The following is a 20,834-nucleotide window of genomic DNA, read 5'->3' as shown; positions in this document are numbered from 1 at the left end:
TCTTGAAATTAATAAATATTTTCCACACATTATAAACAAAAAGGAGAGTATAAGTTGAAGCTTACTTCTTTTTCCACACTCCCACCAAAATCAAATGATGTAACTTCCTGTAAATGTTTTTTTATGAAATTGAGCATAACAGGGTGGATAATCACTGCAGGGACATGTAGAATTTGAACAAAATAGCAAACGAGGGACATTTTATGCTTAAATTAGCCATTACTACTAATGTGATGAGAGAGCTAGTATACGATGATTACTGCGCAAGACTTTTAACATGCTCATTACCCATTCAATCAAAATGACAAAAAGTATATAGTTTCCACTATAAATAAGCGCAACAAGGTGAATGTGTTATGCTTTTCTCGTCAGTAAACCATAATAAAACCTAAAAAAAAGTTGGGCCACAAGAGTGGTACTTACTCTTCTTCACCTTGAATACTTCCCTCCAAAAATATTTTGTTACATCGGAGTCATGTAATTAAAATTATAGCCAACAAATGTTTTCTATACAACTCTTGGGACAATACAGAAATTATGAAAAAACACGAGTTCATTCGATTTTTCGCACTTAATATTTTCAAAAGAAGTCAATCAAACATGACCGGGTACATACAGTACTACAATTATTTGTTTTAAATGATTTTATCCTGCATATATGGTTTGTGCGATGAAAAAGGGCAGATAAGCAATCAAGAAAATCCTTCAAAAATAAGTTTAAGCCCATTTTTACAACAAATATACCATTTTATGTCACTGGTACTTAAATGGCAATGAATAACAGGAAAGACCCACCTACGAGTGTATGTGTTTGTATGTTTTATATATTATATATTTACACACACGAACACATATATTTTCATGTGTTTTCACTTATTTCCTTATATCAATATTGTTTTTTTAAATAAACGATTTTTACCACTCGGAGGTGCCTAAAGATACACATTGTCCCTTGCAAACTTTCAGAATTAGGCAGGGGCCTCAAACTATCGTTGCAGGTTTGACACACCCCGATTTATGAGTATTTTTACACATTTCGAGATTTAATTGACTGATATATCTAAAACATCATTCTGGTTATTAGCTATTACTAGTTATAATACCATTTTGTCAAGTGCAATGGAATGCACTGAATAATATAATTGTATGAGGTGAAATGGACTGCAGTGAATACTTCAACTTCTCATCCTCAACCTGTGCAGTAACATGTTCTTTGCAATACCACTAGGGCAGGGGTGGCTAACACGTGGCTCTAGAGCCGCAGGCGGCTCTTGGCCAATAAGAATGCGGCTCTTTACCTCATCATATTTTCTTTATACTCTGGCTCTATTTTGTGTGTATTAAGGGTGGACACTTTCCTTTGAAATCAACACAAGAACAATACTTGTTGTATTGTAAGGAGAGGAGTGTGTTATGGGAAATAATATGTTTTTAATTGTGTGTGTTTGTGTGCGTCTGTCTGTCATGGCAGGTCAGTGAGTGGTGTAGATCTTTGACTCTCATGGTTAAAAATTTCGGCTCTTTGTGTCAAACTTGTTCGCCACCCCTGCACTAGGGTCATAGGGGCCTGTTTTGCGCTTGTTTTTGTACGTTGGTAATCATACGTGATCGTTAACTGTTGTCCAAAGGGCTCTAGTCATATTAACTTTTAGTTAGCTTTTGAAGCCTAGCTTCTTTCACTTACCTGTAAATAACTAATAACAAATGTTGCCAATGTTATGCTGAATGATTCAACGTAAATAGTGTAGCTAGCAGCAAACCAACACACAGGCACTCCTGGTAGACTACTGATGGTAAAAAGGTGTGTATGCGCTCAGTAATTGCTCAATTGTCATTTGCAGTTTGGAAACACATGATCCGTCCTCTTATAAGAGGCTGGCGTGCGCTCCCGTGTCGTCTTCTAACTTTTGCCGTTTCTTTGCTCGGATGGCGTTCATGGCCTCTTCTATGGAGCGAGTGTCCCGCTTGTTGGCCACAGGCACTGGTAGGGAGTGGAAAATCACACAAAAAGCCACCATTAGGATAGTTGTCGCTAGGGCTGCAACAACCTATCGATAAAATTGAGCATTAAAAAAGTTGGCAAAGAAATCAACTAGTCATGTCGTGCAACTTATACAGCACTAATGCACGCTAAATCTTTGCTGTGCACTTTTGTCCAGCAGCGGGCACTCCAAGAATGTATTTTGATGCACAATGATCAGTGGTACATAACTATTCTGGCTTCAGGTTCACATCCTACCCTAATTACAAGCTGCCATAAAAACAGGAAATAGTATTTTACTTCTTAAATATATTGAATGAAAGCAATGTGCATTTTAAAGCAATGATAGTAGAATAAACAGTATTAACAAAAAATGACCAGCAAAACCAAAACAACTTAACGAAATAATACTTTATTCCCCAAGTACCGTATTTTTCTGATAAGGTGCACATGAAAGCCTCAGATTTTCTTTAAATTGTGTATCACGTCCTGTGTGTGATGTAAAGGGAGGGATGTAGACCAGTTCGGTGGCCTGTGGGTTGGGAGCCCGCCCAGAGAGTGGGACGTCACAGGTCCGGGCCTTGGCCAAGACATACATAAGACTTACAACATTTTTAGGTGGAATCCGAAGTTTTTGTGAGATAGTTCACTTTTTTAACTAAATATATCTTGCAGGCGATGTCCGGTGTGTGTCCTGCTTGTGCAGAAGACGACATATGACAGTTATCTTTTTCTTTTCTTAGCATTATTTTGGCAAAGACCCACTGAAAACAGGTCTGCGATCCAATTTTGTGTCCTACGCCAAATGTTAAGAAAACCTGATCTTGATCCAAATCAACAGAATACTTTTCGAACACCAAAATGCAATTCAAAGTGATGTAAAAAGCATTTAATGTACAATAAGATGACATTGTACTAAGTACTTGCATTCACCTCTGATGTAGCCACTTTTTTTGGGCAATTTATAAAAAAAAGGAAAGCTATATATTTGCAGGTGTATTTGTATGCATTATTTGTTAGGCTATTTGACAAACATAGCATGTTTAGTTGTTTTGTGCACTATTTTTTATCTGTCCAAAACTAGAAATATTTGAATAGAGGTGGAAATTAAAATTGAGTTTTGAAAAAAAATAAGATTCATCGATTATTAAAATAATTGTTAGTTGCAGTCTTAGTTGTCGTGAACTGGGTTCCACTTACCACATCCGTACGCTTGGTTGGCTTGGAGTGTCTGCGCTGCATCTTTGGCAGCAGATGTTCCAATAAGGTGGCTGTACTTGTCTCTGTAGTTGAAATTGGGACACGCCTCCGACTTCTCCTTCTGCCGCGATGCTGCGTCTTCCGTGGCCAGCTGCTCCTGCAGTTGGCAGAAAAGAAAATCACCTCAACTAGGGCTGCAATGATTAGTCGACGTTCCAAACAAAAATCAATGAGAGATACAGAAATCCCTGGGTTTTCGCAGTGAATGGGGACCAGAACCACCCATGAAAAGGGAAGGGTTAAACTTACCTCCAGAGGACGTCATTACCTACTGACAGTATAACAACATATAGATCAACAATTAATAACGCACAACACATCATTTACTGTCATTATGGTTGGTTGGTTGGATCCCTTAACCACTGGTGTTGTGGGGGCACCATTTTCTGTGGTGTGTCTTGAGCAATTACAGCCTGGTGGCGCCCACCCCTCTCATTAGTCAAAACAGGGTTCGTACATCGTTTTTATCGCCAAATTCAAGCAGTTTTCAAGCTCGTTCAAGGCAAATTTTTCCAGTACTTTCAAAGAAGGAAATACAGCGCCAATCAAAAATAACATTTGTTTTGTTGACTTTAATATAAATAATTAAATAATTGACTATAATAAAGTGATTGTCATGCTGCTAGCACATGGTTTGTGCAATTTTGAGCTGGTCCTATCCATGATCTAGGATATTTTTGTGTTAATAGACTACTTTAAACTTTCCACTATTTTTTTCAATTTAGAAGTACCGTATTTTCTGCATTAAAGGCGCACACCGCCAAAAAATTGTCTTTTGTCATATATATATTTTCCATACATAAGGGCCACCGGACTATTAGGGGCTACAGTAGAAGTCTACAAAACAATCAGATAGGTCAGCCAATTTTGAATAACGCCTCAACGTTCCGAAGGCGTATGAACAATGTCACCAGTCACTGAAATACGTCGTGTCACATATCATTTAACTTTTGGGATTCAAGATATGCTATTTAAAAATATACTCATTAATCCGTCTGAAACAAGATAACTGAAAAATATAAACCTCACCAAATACTTGCTCAAGACACACCACAGAAAATGGTGCCCCCACATCTCGAATTGCTACATTCATACTTATCACCCTTACTCTTATACAATGGTACTACACACGCACTGCACCAATCAACAGGGACCACACTACTTAAAAAGCATACATTCAACAAGCATACTAACTTTAAACCAGTCAATTATAGCTGTGCCACCTTTTTTCAGGCATTCAGCAGTACAACCATCCAACCCAGGTGCCTTCCCCCCTTTCATTTCTTTCACTGCCTCTTGCACCTCCCATGTTTCCACAGGCTTCACATTTAAATCACCCAACATGGGCATTCTCTCCATCGCCTCGACTCTCACTTCACTCCCATCCTCCGCATTTAGCAACTCCTCAAAATACTCTGCCCATCTCGTCCTGACTGCACTACCGCTCACCAGCAATCTACCTTCTTATCTTTCACTCTCTTCCTTTCCAGACTCACTCTTTCTTACTCTTTTCACTTCTTTCCAGAACACTTTTCTCCTTTCCTCAAAGTTCACTCCTATCTCTCGACACCATTCATCATTTGCTTTCATTTTTGCTGCTTCCACTGCCGCTTTTACCAACCTTTTCTTCACTTTATATCTTTCATACGCATCGCCACTCTTATCTTGCAGCCACTCCTCAAGGGCACGTCTCTTTTCTGTCACAGCCTCTGATACCTCATCATTCCACCATTCACTTCCTTTCCTAATACCTCGACCAACTTTTCTCATTCCACACACTTCTTTTGCACTCCTCAACACTGCCTCTTTAAACCACTTCCATTCAATTTCCACACTCTCCATTTCTCTTCTACTATTCCGTACATACTCTTCCCTCATCTTCTCTTTAAACTCTCTTTCCTTTTGTGCCTTATTCAACTCTGACATTTTCACCTCTTCCCTCACACTCTTCTTATAACAAGCCCTCCACGATCCATCTATTCTCAGTTTTCCTTCCACATAAAAATGATCAGACATACCACTCATTTCACCTCTATAAACATGCACATCCAACAATCTACTTAACATCCCTTTCTTAACCACTACATAATCCATCAGTGCTCTATCCACCATCTTCCCACTATCCACTCTGACAAAGATATACTTATTCACGTCCCTAGTTTTAAACAATGTATTTCCAATCACCAACTCATTTTCCACACATAACTCAATCAATTTCTTCCCACTCTCATTTCTTCCTGGTACTCCGTATCTACCAAGCAAATTTTCAACCATTTCATCACCCACTCTAGCATTCAGGTCACCTAGTATTACCACTTTCCACCCTTCTTTCCCACTTGCCACACATTCGGACAAGTCCTTCCAGAACTCCTCTCTCTCCTCAGCAAGATATCTCTTTCAACTCCACCAGTTTTTCCTTTGCTTTCTCACTCACAAGCACAGCCACTCCTTCTCTAGCATGACCACCCGCAACTCCAGACCTTCTACCATACATACCTCCAAGCTGTAATTCACCCTTTCCTTTCATCTTTGTTTCACTCAAGGCTAACACATCAGCCGTCCTTTTAGTCATCATCATTCCGATCTCCTTTTTCTTCCGCTCGGTCGCTTTACTTCCACACTCTCTCACATTCAGTGACCCTATAACTAGTGTTTGCGAGACCTTTCGGTCTCCCGCCCCCCTTTCTTTGCCTTGCTGTCTCTTAGGGAGTAGAGATAGAGAGGAGAGGATCCCCAGTCCCCCCGCTCCCTCCACTTTAGTCGCGTCTTGCGACACACAGCGGAGCATGGTGGGAGAATTCTCCTACCTCTCACAAGGAGAGGGCCCCTCACCACAGGACAAAAAAACTCAATATCAACTCAATATTGATATTGATATATAGGGCGCACCGTATTAAAAGGCGCATGGTCAGCTTTTAAAAAAAATAGAAGGCTTTAAAGTGCGCCTTATAGTGCGGAAAATATGGTAAATATTTTGAAATACAACTGGATTGAATACAATTAAGTGCAAAAATGTATAACCCATAACATCACTTTCTTACAGGAAAAATATACAAAAATACCTCGGCACATATATCTGGGGAGGTGTATTCTTAGACTTTTAGGGGGGCCACATCTGACCCGTAGGCCTCGAATTAGACAAATGTGGTTTGGACCCTGACCACACTCATGGACGTTGAAGTCCCTCCGCCTGTGTGGGTATGGCATCGAGCGGCTAACTAGTTGCACGCTAGGTGTTAGCCTAGCCGAGCAGTAGGCCGGAGCAGCAGCCACAGATGGTGATCAGTAGTTCTTTGCGCTCTTCTGACTCTACTTCGATAACAGTCAAGTGTTCCATGCCTCAATGATTACAGACTTGTGGCTCATTGCCATAACTGCCAAATGCCTTGAGAGACTTATCATCAAACACATCTAAGATGCCCTTACAAACCTTACTGGACCCACACCAATTTGCAAACAGGAAGAACTGGTTAACTTAAGATGCCATTGACACGATGTCGCACAACTATTGGAGCATAGAAACACTTTTGCACGGCTTCTCTTTGAGGACTATAGTCCGGCTTTTAACACTATCTGGCCATTCAAACTTCGGTCCAAAGTTCAACATTGCCCTGCGCAATTGGACTGTGGATTTCCTAAGAAAATGCACATAGCGGGTCAAGGTAGGGACAAATACCTCCTCCAACCTGGTAATCCAACACCGCAGTTCCCCAATGTGTGTTCCAAGTCTTCTATTCCTTGTACACCCATGACTGCCACGCCTCCACTACGGCTGACTTCATCGGCAAGTTCGCGAACAACACCACAGTGCTTGGACTAATCTCCAACATTGATGAGACAAACTACAAGAGAGAGTCTACATCTGAAGTCATGGTGCCTCAACAACTACTTGGTTCACAAAACACACCAAAAAGACCAGGTAGATTGTTGCGGATTTTAGAAGCGAGCCTGTCAGTTTGATACCAGTCACTCACTATAGGCAAAAAGGAGGTGGAGAGGGTAAAAGGTTTTTAATTCCTGGGGGTAGCAAGTGATTAAGGACCTGTCACAACAGCCCTAGGCCTTTAATGGTATACTTTCACAATTGTGCCATCAACAGTGAACTGATGTATGGAAGCTGAAAGTGATTTTCCAGCTGCACTAAGGCTGACCAGCGGGTGGTAAAAGCTGCCGGAAAAATTAGAGGAACAACCTTGCCTGAGATTACCATCGCCTACACCACTCGCTGTTTACAAAGAGTGAAAAACATTCGACGGAACCAACACCATTCTGCTCACTAGTTCATACAGGCAAGAACATCTAAGCTGGCCAACAGTCTGTATCCACAGGCTGGAAGGCTATTCAACTGGATATTATTCTGTGGATATAGTATTTTTTTTAATTATTGGATGAATGGACAAAGTTTTGTTGGTGTTTGAAATTGACAATATTCTAAATTCAAACGAGGCATCTCTAAAAGAATATATTTGCTGAGAGTCTCTCATGCACATGCGGCCCTCAAGATGATAGATTATAATATGAAAGCTTAATGTTAGTGCTTCCCACGCAAGTTTGATATGGATGCTACATTTGTGCGAAAAAGTTTAACAGCGCTCAAAATGTGCACTCTAGTGTTTGAGATCGGTGTAAGTTCACCCTGCAATATGGTTAGCTAGCTACTACATGGTTTGACACACAGCGATGCGTACACATCACAGTCTATACATTTAAACAGATTAGCTGATTAATTTAATCATCGTTTGCAAAACCGATTGCAGAATATTTTATTCAAGTTAAAAATGTGGAACAAGAGGCTGATAGGGTGTGAAAAGAGATGGTCAATGCTGTTGAAATGAAGCTTAAACAACCTTGAAAGTATCTTACATGTAACTTTCGGTGAGTTTCTAAATTTGAAAACTGAATGCGGCCCAACCTCACTCTGATGCTAGCTCTGCTTTGAAATAAATTGAGTTTGAGACCCTTGCTCTAAACTTTGGAAGAATTTCAATCTTGAGAAAGCCCTAAAAAAACTACTGACAAAGAAGCCATTGCGTATCGTGATAGTACCTTGGTGCGCACGGAAAATTAAAGATAACAGTCAGACGGTTGAAGTCTGACTCGCCTCGGAAAGATTCAAGTAACTCTCAAGCCAATACGGTTTTGATTAAATGAATTGCACATTTAATAAGAGCGAGCTTGAACATTACGCCACACTGTACCTAACAAACATGTTTGAAATTAATTGCACGCAGTCTGAAAAACAAATGCCAGTTGTTTAAACATTAAAAACAGCAAACATCAGATGTTAAAAGCATTTCAAAATATTTTTGTTACGGATTTATCAGTTAAACACCGAATGTACTTCACTATTTACTATTCTACTACTGCTAATGAACCTGTTCTGTTTTCTTTACAGAGATACAAAATGTTTACTAGATTTTAATACATCATTAATTTGCTTGTACCTAAAAAAGAATTTATGGATTTACGTCTCAGATTGAGCAATGTACCTTATTGGTTTCAGATAAGGCATTTTATTCAATTGAAGTCTGAATCCATATTATGTTCCGTTTAGTAAACAATGTATTTTTCATTTTTTGAATTAATCCTGTCTTTATCATCATTTGCCACATTAATAAACTTCATGCTACATTTCATAAAACATTAATGATCATATGACAAATGTTGCAATAGTCTGTAACCCGCCGACGATTAAAAGTTATTAGTTGCACTCCGAGGCTTGAGCGGTCTTTAGTGGAAGCGTTTGGAAATTCTCGTGACTTGGATTTTCTCTCGTATGTCACGGAACATTATTTGTTCAAAAGACATATCAAATTTTTTCGAGCAGCTCTTATGTAGAGGTATCCCTGTACCTTCAACCGCCATCATTTGAGAGCTACTGGTCTTGGAAACAAATGGAGGAAACTGAAATTTTTGGTTTGATCAATTTTATTTGACACTATCAACAGCAAATAAACAATGTGAGGTTTGAACAATTTTTCTCAACGATCTTAACAGTAATTAAGCATATTCACAATTTTGTTATATCTGACAATATGACGTTTTAACAATTTTTTTGACATTTTTAACAGCAGTTAAACACACAATTTCATTATATCATATCCCAACAATGTGAGTTTTTATCGACACTTTTAACAGCAATTAAATACATTAACAATTTCATTATATAATATTCTAACAATATGAGGTTTGAGCAGCAGTTAACCAATGTGTAAAGGGCAATACTATTGTGCAAGGGCATAGCTCTGTCTTCTCAAGTGGGATACCATCCCACCCTCCCAAGCAGCATCCATCAGTCCTCTGCCCGGGATGCTCAGATGGGTCCTCTCCCTTCTTACTTCTACCTTCCACAACCACCCGAATAACCAGGCCGTTGCAGCCGGGACCCCCACAGTGGAGCTCTGGTTCCCTCCTCCGGGTGGGTACAGACGATTCTTTTTTATGGCTGCGTCCTAGGCTTGCCGCTCGCAGATTGTATGGTATCTGCAGCCATTCGGAGCACAGCCAAGGGGGGGATCTGCCTGCACCTCCTTACCAGCAGGTTTCTGGAGGTCCAGATGGCGTCTTTGACGGGGGCGAGAGTGAGCCAGTCCTTGACAAAGTCGTTCTGTGACCTTTTCGACCGACTCACCCCGTAAAGCACGTACTGTGCGTCAGGGACCTCCCCTGCTGGCAAGTCCGGGAATTTTCCTAGGTGCCCACAGGTCCTCGGCAGCGCTACACTCACAAAAATGGTGCCTCACTGACTCCTGGGCGCCAGAGCCAGGTTGAGGGCATGTCCAAATCGCTGACATTCCTCGGTGGTGCATTATGGCTCTGACTGAGAGAACCTCATGAGCAACCATCCATGAAAGGTCCCGTAGTCTGTTTGGGAGGGCGGGATCATTCACGTTGCTCCAAACTGTTGTAGACTCGCCAAACGCAAGCCCCAGCACAGGACTCACTGTTGCTCGCTCCTGCACAATAGCAATAAGGGCCCTGTGGTTTTGTAAAGTGTGACATTCTTGTGTTTCTAAATCAAATTTCTCTAAGAAGTCCCGAACAAAGAGATGTGTTGGTGGCAAGTTAAAGGATACTGGTATCAAATGTTTGGTACAAGCTTTAGCTTCCGCAAGTACCAGCCCATCCAGAACTGGGTCATCGCTTGACTTTTCGGGTTGTTGGGTGGGCCCATAGCGTTTGGAAGTGGAGGGAGACATATTTGCTCCCCAGGAAGAGCTGGAGGTCAGGCACCCCTTTCCCCCCTTTTTCCTAAATGTTTCAAAACACAAAATCCCAAGAAAAATATTTGTCTTTTTCGTCATATTTTCAAAATCCTTGAACTTCTCTTTTGTGACACTTCTGCTACATCAACCCTTTCATAGCCTGTGTCATGATTGATGTCACAGTCAATGCTGGGATCCAAAAAAGTACTTGCGCTGGTTAGATGACAGATGAAATAACCGGTGTTGTGCCTGCTAGTTGTCGTCATGTTGTGTGTTTATGCGCCAGAATAAGAAAAAAAAAAGTTAGCTATGATAAATCAAAGTTGTACAGGATCTCAGCGGACACTCCTAATCAAAGAAAAAAAAAGTGTGGTTAAATGCATTCAAGTAAAACGATGGTGATTAAATGCATTCAAGTAAAACGATTGTACGGAGGCACTCATCAAAAATACTCAGGTTTTGCAGCACAGATTCCATATCTTGTAACATATGAAATGTTTATCATAGTTTCTATTGAGTCTTAATATCTTAATTATATCGGCAAAGTATCTTGTTTTTTTTTTAGCCGAATTAAGATAGGCTCTTACCAAAAACAATAGAAAATTGATAGTAAAATGACTGGGTGACCAACAATTCATGGCAATTGTACCCCTTTTTATTTTCTACACACGCAGTGTTTATAAGGCTACCATTGGCTTTCAGGCTACATGCTAATAGTTAGCTGAAGCTAAGAAAATAAGACATTTTACCAATTTAATAAGTCAAATGGACTCAATAGAAACAATCATAAATGTTAAATTTCTTTTAAACGATATGTAGTGGGCCCTGCAAACCCGAGCATTTTCGATTAGTGCCATGGTCCAATCTTTTCACTTCAATGCATTTAAGAACAACTCATCTTTTTCTTTGATCAAGAGTGACCACTGGGATTTTATAAAACTTCAACTAATGATCACTAACGTTTTTTCTCTGATTCTGGCACACAGACACAATGACGAAATTTTAACACTAAACTATAAGAAACGAAAGCTTGATTTTATGGTGTTTTGACCAGCGCAGAGATTCTTTTGCCCCCTGGCTAAGCCCCGCCCGATACATCACAATGTTTACAAGCAAGTGTAATGGTCTATAACAGAGGCTGGGATCCTTTATGACCCAAAGAGCCATGAAATAAAATATATTTCGATTTTTTTAGAGCCATATTGCATTTTGTTTTAAGACAAAATTCAAATGAATGGCCAAACCCACTCTGCAGACAAAATCTATTTCTACAACACATTTTGTTTCACTGTGTGACGTTTATTGATTTGATCAATTGAAAATGGCGCGCTACCAAGCTTGAGGTTTTCCATCAAATCTGGTGTGATAGTTTGTTGAAGTAAAAAGCGGCCCTTGCCTCTGCAAAATCAGTCTACCTTTCGAAGGTGATAGCGTCACAAAAGAACAATCCCAAAGTCCTTTTCGAATAGCTCCACTCATTCTTCCCACGACATAATGGTCTTCTCTACTAAGAAGATCCAAAGCATACAGGAAGCAATCGCTAAAGACAGTATTAATTCAACACATACTAAAGCACTGAAATCTATAGATGCACGACATGGTGGCTGTCCAGGGATTTTGTCCCGTTTTAGTGAACTGTCACTCGATAATCTTAAACAGCGCATCAGCTGCTGCTGGACCTTAGTGCTGCATTTGACACAGTGGACCATAATATCTTGCTAGAACGGTTGGAAAAATGCAGCCGGCGCTGGGTAGAGAAGTGCACTGTGCGTATAGCACAGCCCACCCCTCCCTCTCACCCATTCAAATGGATTGGTCTCTCAGGAAACATCCTCATATGGTTCAGATCCTACCTCTCAGATAGGACTCACTACGTTAAATATGGCGAATTGACATCTGAGCCCTTTAGTGTTACCTGTGGTGTTCTGCAGGGTTCAGTGCTTGGCCCCCTTCTCTTCAGCATTTATATGCTCCCACTAGGTGATATTATTCGCAAGTATAATATCAGTTTCCATTGCTACGCAGATGACACTCAACTCTATCTCCCGATGGAGGAATCTACCACACTAAACTGTGGAAATTTGGAGGCCTGCCTCACCGAGATAAAAGAGTGGATGTCACTCAATTTCCTGCGTCTTAACTCTGAAAAGACTGAAATGTTAGTTATTGGTCCATCTAAGTCCCGTGACTTATTCTCTAAAACTGCTGTGAACATCGACAATTGCCACATCCCACAGAGCGACTCACTTAAAAATGTAGGTGTCATATTTGACCCCGATCTGTCCTTTCAAACACATGTGAAGAAAATTACTAGAACCGCTTTCTTCCATCTTCGTAACATTGCTAAAATTCATCCTATACTTTCTCAGTCGGATGCGGAAATCATAATTCACGCGTTTGTTACCTCCCGTCTCGATTACTGTAATGCACTACTCTCCGGTCTTCCGATGACCAGACTCAAGAGTCTTCAGCTGGTACAAAATGCTGCAGCGAGGCTTTTAGCTAGGACAAAAAAGTACGATCACACCACCCCAATTTTGGCTAACCTGCATTGGCTCCCTGTTAGCCTAAGATGCGATTTTAAGGTTCTCCTATTACTGTACAAAATCATACATGGACTTTCCCCCTCATATCTTTCAGATCTGATTTCCCCCTATGTCCCAGCCCGAAGCCTTCGTTCTGGTGATCCCAAGAGCCAAGAAGTGTTCCGCTGGTTCGAGAGCGTTCTCCATCCGGGCACCGGTGTTGTGGAATGCTCTTCCCCCTGAGATCCGATCTGCTGCCTCAGTGGACATGTTTAAGTCTAAGCTTAAAACTCACTTCTACTCTATAGCATATTTATAACCAAAACTTCCTATATGTAATAACTTGTGAAGCCCTTTGAGACTATTTGTGATTAAGGGCTATACAAATAAAAATGACGACTTGCCTGACAATCAAATATATAAAATAATTATGCCAGAGTCTGTGTCCCATATCAACAAATATACCACTTTAAATTTGTCTCCCTCTTACAATTATGTAAGATAGCTGCGGCTCACTTTAACCTTCATTTTTTCTCATAAAAAAATGGTTTGTAAACAAGGTGCAAGCATAGTTTTTTTGTAACATTTGGCGGCAGTGGCTCAGGAGGTAGAGCGCTCGTCTTGGGATAAAGAGGTTGCAGTTCGAATCCCGGCTCCTCCGTATTACATGTCGAAGGGTCCTTGGGTAAGACACTGAACCCCTAAAACCCCAAATATGGAGGTTAGCGCCTTACATGGCTACATGGCCGCTATTGGGAAATGTGAAGCACATTGTAAAGCGCTTTGGGAAGTCTTGACTTGAAAAAGGCTATATAAATTCAGATCATTTCATTTCATAAAAATGTCACGAAATACTGCAAACGATGATACTGGCATATTTACCTTTGATGCAGCCGGCGCTGGGTAGAGAAGTGCACTGTGTGTATAGCACAGCCCACCCCTCCCTCTCACCCATTCAAATGGCTCTGTGTGCTTGGCTGACGTTTCTTGGTTGTTTGAAGTTTGTTTTGTGGGTTTCCATCATGATTAGTCTCAACTGTTAATATACCTTATTAATGATCTTCCATTTAAAGAATTCCTTAGTGACGTACACTTAAAACGGGGTATGTTGGTGTTACAACTTGACTGTAAACTGTAGATTGTGTCCTTTATATACTTGACAGTAGGGCTGCACGATTTTGAGGAAGAAAAAAATAAAATAATAATTGCGATTTTTCAGACCAGTGTTGGGATTTCGATGCGATTTTCAATTTTTTTTCTTAAGTACGTTTTCTGTGTTAATTTTGTTTTTGTTAACACTCAACCATATTGAAATGCTAAACCTAGAGAAAACAGCACCATCTTCTGGCGAGCTTTGTTAAGGTTGCTTTCTGTTGACCATTACTTTACAATTCTTCAATCAATAGTACCTACCCACTTATCTTATGAAATGCACTAGATAGCACTTCAAGCTCATTAAAATAATGGTCTGGAGAATTTTCAAAATAAAACATCACAAAATAACATTCCAATTATTCATTTCGACATGTTTTCATAACCAAACAAATTCAACATCTAACATAAATAACATTTTAAAAAAGGAAATAATGAACTCTTTAAAAAAATCAAGATCATTTGCACAGTATATATGAAAATGTACGCACTTAAAATAACCCGGATCAAACAAAGTAAACAACAAAAATGAATTTAGCACACTATAAAAAGGTAAACATTGCACACTAACAGTAATCCCATAATTTTAAGGCCGTAAACATGACATGTATGCAATTAGTGTAAATTTACCATGTGCTACTGCAGCATGTTCATCAATCCAAGAAATGTATTCAAGTATTAATTCAAACCCACCATTCCTGATAACTTATCAACACTACTGCTACTACTATTTATTACTCTTATTATATCATTTCACTTATTAACTTGCTTAAATAAAAACTGTTACCTCTAATTGATAATGGAGTTTTGGGGTTTGGAGCTTTGTGCGTTTGCGAACTTTTTTCGTACGGCGTGAAGGGCGAAAATGGTGCTTTGATGGAGGTTTGTTTAACTCCCAGTCCACTTGTAGATGCACCTTCTTCGTGTTTTACTTGTAATCCTTTTTGACATGCCGTGTATTGTTTATTTATTTGATAGTCTTTAAGGTGCTAGTACTAATTACTTGTTTCCTCTGGACCTAGCGACCATGCGAAAGCAAATTCTGCAACGGCCGTTTTCTTCTGTTCCACGTCCGCTTCGTCAAAACCAAAATAGGTCCAAATAAGTTATGTACCACCCTTCCTCGGTGCAAGCTTTGTTTTGTTCTCGTTTGTTGACTCTGGGACTATGTTTACCGAGTCCGCCATGACACTCAATGAGCTCACACGGTTGGGTGTGGCATAGTGTGGTGCTTGCAAACTTTGAATCGCATTCATTGGCTTGTGCTATTATTAAAACTTGCCTCTGATTGGACGGCGCTTTTAAAACTCAAACATTAACAATTGTGGTTGTCCAAAACTCCATCATTCACTACAAAACCTTGACAAACCACAGTGCTTTGCGGTTTCACAACCGCATTACGTCACATCGCGATGTCGATTTGATTTCGGTTAATCGTGCAGCCCTACTTGACAGGTTGTATTATTAGGGTTGTTTCGTCTATGAACGCACTAGACCAGACTTAGCACTTAATAGAAGTGAAACGCTAAAGATTACATTTACGTTAGTCTGACTTTTATCTCCAAGCCAAACCCTTGGTCAGTAGCATAATATGTTTGACCTTCGTTCTCCAGGTGTTACAAAGCTTAAGCCCTTTAACTGGCAGGCCTGGGCTCTTACTTTGAGTCTGCGTCGCTTCTCTGCCAAAAGCGGATCCCAATCCTCTCCTTTGCGATAAGCCTCCAGCTCCTTATCACATGGAGCAAACTCCTACAAGGGCAAAGAGTCAAATCATCTTGCTGCCTCACTTTAGGGTCAATTTCCAATCAGATGCCTTAAAAATTTTCACCAACCTTTTTGAACAACATGACGTAACGGCTCTCTTCGTCCTCGCCAAATGAAAAAGAAGTCAGACCGGCAACTTCAGCCACATCGTGCCTGCAAGCACAAATTCTTGCTTCCAAAACACATTTTCAATAAATGCAGACTTAGAACACTTACAATATACTGCGCTCAATCTTCCCCATAGGGTCTAATTTTCGCTTCTGTTGGCTACTGTCTTGAATGAAGTCTGACACTTCTTTCTCCATCTTCAAAAAAGAGCAATTTAGTGACACTTTCAAAACAACAGTACAATAAAGTTAAAAATAGATGTCACTTGGATCAAAGCATTACCTTTTTCCTGAAAGCAACCTTCTTTTTTTTCTCCTCCTCTTCCATCTTTCTGAGCCTCGCCGCTTGCTCTGCAGAGGCAAACATTTTTATCGCATATACTTGGTACTTCTTTGTCTTTCATTTTCACTTTATTGATTAAATCCATAGAACTTCAAAATAGAATAATAAAGGCTCAAAAGAGAAAAATAGCAGGAAGATAAAAGCCAAGTCACAGTTGTTTGGACCTTAATCAAAAAAAGTATCAAAGGAGTGCACACCACTATAAAGGCTACATGAGGGCAACATATTTCGTACAGCCTTTTCATGTCCAAATCTAAGCACTTTTAAGGACTTTCAAGGTCAAATTTCCAATTTCTCCAGGACCCTAGAAGAAGTCCGGTGAGAATTATATCTGCATTTTACATATGCAATTTTTAAAACTTGTGTGTGCATTTATCAGGACATATTAATTTTAGATTTTGACTAATTTGCAGTAATATTTGTGGACATGAACAACTTGTGTGTATTATTTTTGAGACAAATCTCTCCCTTACATAAGTTACATAAGTGCGTTTCTCAGCTCTTACATAAAACGACAATAAAAAGCAGCTTACATTTTCAGTTGCAGGAAGTTCTTCTGATTACAGTTTACCACTGGGAAGCGACCTAAATTTTCGCAAGAGCCATAATAAATATCTATAATTGATATGTAATCCTTGCACCAATACACATTTCAAAGAGCCCCGTTTAGGGGTAGCATACACTTGTCCTGGAGGGGGCAATGTCGCTTTATAGGACCATGCCATACAAACTAATGCTAGCTACCGATAATCATGAAGGAAGAAATGCAATGGCAAGGCAAAGCAAAGCCACGAGAGAGCAGTCTCTGCATAATTTTCAAGCAGACTTGTTGGGAAAATTGCACAAGAAATTCAAGCATTTACAAGAAATTTACCCAAATATAAGCACTTTTTAATCCTTGAAAAAACAACGTTAAAATGTTAGCATTTTCAAGGATTACAAGCATACGTGGAAACCCAGCAAACTCAAAAACCTCAGTATGAGGAAAATCTATACCCGTAAAGAAGGGGCCGCACATTTCGTCATTCCCCTTCCAAGATGAACAGATTACCTGTCATTTGTGAATTTTGGTGCGTATTGCGGCTTTGTCGATAAAGCTTGATATCTGCACGTGCGTCACCTGATATACATTTAGAAGTCAGGCGCTTCGATTATAACACAAAGCAGTAATAATAGTGAGACTAATCATGGATGGAGCGACAAAGAAGAAGTCATTTTTATTTGTATAGCCCTAATCACAAAGAGTCTCAAAGGGCTGCAGAAGGAATAGGAATTTCTCCAAGGCGAATTTGTTCATCCATTATCCATCCATTATCTACACCGTTTATCTTCAGTAGGGTCGCTGGGGTGCTGGAGCACATCCAAGCTATCCTCAGGCCGTGAGCAGGGGACACCCTGAACGGTTTGCCAGCGAGTCGCAGGGCACAGAGACGTACAACTCACTCGCTCATTAACACCTAGGGACAATTTGGACTGGCCAAGTAACCTGACATGAATGGTTTTGGAACGTAGGAGGAAACCGGAGTGCCCAGAAGAAAACTATCAGGAATAGCGACTAAAGAATCGCTCCCTGTTGTTTTGGCCACCCTATTTGCTCTGCATGTGATACATGGATACCGTAACTAAGGTGGCCGTGGCTTAGCACCCTCGATCGGATCTATTAGTTCCAGCTACCGCAGCCTCCTTGTGCCTGCGTGGGTTTACCCTGGGCACCCCGGTTCCCTCCCACATTCCAAAAACATGCTTGTCCGCTTAATTGGCTAGTCCAAATCTTTCCTGTGAAAGAACAAGTGAGGCTTCGGTCTCTGTGTGCCCCGCAACTGGCTGACAACTAGGACAGGGTGTAACATGCCCACTGCCCCAAAGATGACTGGGATGGGCTCCTGCAGCCCCACAAAACTGGTGAGGATGAGAGGAGCAGAAAATGGATGAATGTTATTCCTTATCTATTATCTAGTTTGTGCTTTTGGTCTTCAATCATTTCCTTAGATTTTCCGTTTAAAGCAAGTGTGCATCAAGATCTCTCTTTTGCTCTCGTTATCTGGCCTCTTATTCTGTGTCTTATTCAGCGTTATTTGGTAGTTGGAATGTAATTATGTTCATAAAAATGTGTATATTATTTTATCCTTAAGAAATATTGCGTTTTTTAAGACCAAAATATAATAGAATGAAGTGATATTCATAATTGCAGGCCATGAAATTTTCATGAGGAAAAGTGTTAAAACTTGTGCATCCCGAGTCTTCACAGATAAAGTATGAAAGGGTTTTTTTTTTCGGGCTGGTCCTGCAAAAGCAAGTTTATTAGCCTGATAGTGGCCCGACAAAAACATAAAATTTTGGATTTGCTTTGGGTGCTGTCCTGTCAGTCAAGTTAATTAGTCGTATCAGGTTTCAATACTTGCTGGCCATGTTGGGCTGGATTTTATTGTCACAATTTCCTTCCCCTTATCACTAGCTTTCTTGGGACCCATTATTATGGAAATAAAACTTTAAAAAACACAGTAAAATTACGTGTGGTCTCTTTTTAACACTATTGGGACAGCATGTATTTTAAGACAAAAATCAACAAAACGCCAAACCCGTTCTCCAGACAACAGCTAAGTCTTCCTCTTGAGGAATTTCTAATAACTCTGTTATTGAGTATATTTTATGTTGGTAATGTCTGCGCATTTTCTGTACAGTCCTTTGAGACTTCTTGTGATTAAGGGCTGTACAAATGAACATGACTTGACACCAACTGGCTAAATAGGAGGAAGAGATCAAGCAGGGTAATATTGGCATCTACCGCAAGGAGTTCAATCAACTCAGTTTTTTCTTGTTATTAGCATTATTTAGCCAAGGCAAAACCCTGCGACCCACTGAAAATGAGTCCACTTTTGGGTCCCGACTCACTGTTTTAGAAAGACTGTTCAAAAAGAATATCTTGCTGTGCTGTATTTATAAGGTATAACAGGGGTCGGAAACCTTTTTGACTCAAAGAGCCATAAAAGCAAAAAATACTCAAGATCGGTTAAACTCCTTTTGACCCTTTTTTTTCATACATATTGGTTTCAAAACCAGATGCAAAAAAACGTCACAACATTCTGCAAATAGGGAGCCTGATGAGCTCACTTTTGGCGCAGATGGCGTAGGGCGAGAGATGGGAGGGAGTGCTTGCGCTTTTTGCATGGCTCCACCCATCCCTCCCACTCACCCAATCAAAAAACTAAGTTCTCTTCCGGTGTTTTGGCGTATTTACAGTGAGTTCTGTGGATTCATCATAAGGTATCTGAACACTGAACACAGATTATATAGTGAACTTTTATATAAAGGATTCTTTAGCGTTGTACAGCCAAAACGAGTTTTTTTCGCCCCTTTTTTGTGTGACACCTTGACTGTAAATTGTAGTGAAAAATGTGCCCTATATATACTGCGAAGTAACGCCGTAAGACTTAGCTCTGGATTGGCTTTGCGTGTACCTGAATAGGACGGACAACTCAAGTTTCGAATAGAATGGAGAAATTTTGCATGCAATCAAATTTGTCTCTGAGCCATAGATATTCATAGAAAGAGCCATATATGGCTCGCGAGCCATAGGTTCCCGACCCCTGAGGTATAATATCCCTTAATAAGGGGAATTTTAATCATTAATAGGATTACGTTAGATGACGTTGACAGCTATGTATACTGTGCATTTTTTCAGGAGCTGTACGGAATTTGTGGCCTTCAGCTCTTGGCTTGTGTCATAATTGCAGCCACTGTCAATAATTCATGCCATCCGGAGATAGAATAGGAGCTTGCTCTGTCCACTCCACGCATCGGCCCGGTATTGCAGCAAGGCTTTAGGGCTAGGACCTTAGCTTGGCCTTTTGGCTGAGAGTAAGTGTCCCGGCTCCTAGGCTTTGTAGCGTATTATGAACTGACCGATAACGGATAATGGATAATGAATAACGAAGATAGAACAATAACCCTTAAAAACCCCAAACCCCCTGTGTACATGCATTGCACTCAGGAAAACTTTTTTATTCAACCTTTCTTGTGTTCTAGCTTGGTGTTTGAACTGTACTTTAAATGTGCTTCTTGCTTGCACGATTTTAATTCTACACCAACAAATAGAAACCAAAAGAATCCGTGGGGTCGAGCGTTAAGTCACTGCACGACTTCCTTTGGAAGTTTATGTCGCTTTGAGCCGCTTTCGTGTTATGAACCCAGTTTGAAATTAAATAATAATGGAAACACGTCATTTCCCTTGACAGGCTGCAAGAGACACCAAATACGGCCTCGGTCGCCCTTTCCAGATTCTGCAACCATGTAGCATAATGCCATGTACGGTTTTAAATAAATGAGTTAATATGGGCCAAATATTGTGATACCTCGAGCCTTTCGCCGACTTTCCTGGTCGCCGACTGTGGGAGGCTTTTCCATCGAGTTTAAGATTGAACCTAGGAGATCCGCCATCTTGACTGATTGCGAGAAAAAACAACGCGCATGCGCACCTCACACTGTCTTATTCGACGC

The 20,834-nt window shown here is 40.3% G+C and overlaps 1 protein-coding gene across 1 annotated transcript; it reads right to left on the bottom strand.

Moving 5' to 3' along the window:
* Positions 1-100: 100 nt before the first annotated feature.
* spag7 (sperm associated antigen 7) lies at positions 101-20,834 on the bottom strand. Its single transcript, XM_088320540.1, has 7 exons — positions 20,690-20,834; positions 16,278-16,345; positions 16,104-16,192; positions 15,956-16,040; positions 15,783-15,872; positions 3,182-3,338; positions 101-1,981 (listed from the first exon to the last, which is right to left on the bottom strand). Exons 1-7 carry the CDS (start codon positions 20,772-20,774, stop codon positions 1,866-1,868), a joined length of 690 nt encoding a protein of 229 aa, XP_088176666.1. The 5' UTR covers positions 20,775-20,834; the 3' UTR covers positions 101-1,865.

Source organism: Urocampus carinirostris, chromosome 17, assembly GCF_059441175.1.
Source record: "Urocampus carinirostris isolate Australia breed hairy pipefish chromosome 17, RoL_Ucar_1.0, whole genome shotgun sequence".
In the NCBI taxonomy this organism is placed as follows: Eukaryota; Metazoa; Chordata; class Actinopteri; order Syngnathiformes; family Syngnathidae; genus Urocampus; species Urocampus carinirostris.
This window is presented reverse-complemented; position numbering and strand designations above follow the sequence as displayed.

What these genes read in the sequence shown, in the direction of transcription:
- spag7 (XM_088320540.1), bottom strand. Translation starts at nt 20,774, where the DNA reads ATGGCGGATCTCCTAGGTTCAATCTTAAACTCGATGGAAAAGCCTCCC. An exon ending in AGGTTGCTTTCAGGAAAAAG is followed by an intron (nt 16,193 to 16,277) that starts GTAATGCTTTGA and finishes TCTTTTTTGAAG; the next exon opens with ATGGAGAAAGAAGTGTCAGA. An exon ending in CAACCAAGCGTACGGATGTG is followed by an intron (nt 1,982 to 3,181) that starts GTAAGTGGAACC and finishes ACTCCCTACCAG; the next exon opens with TGCCTGTGGCCAACAAGCGG.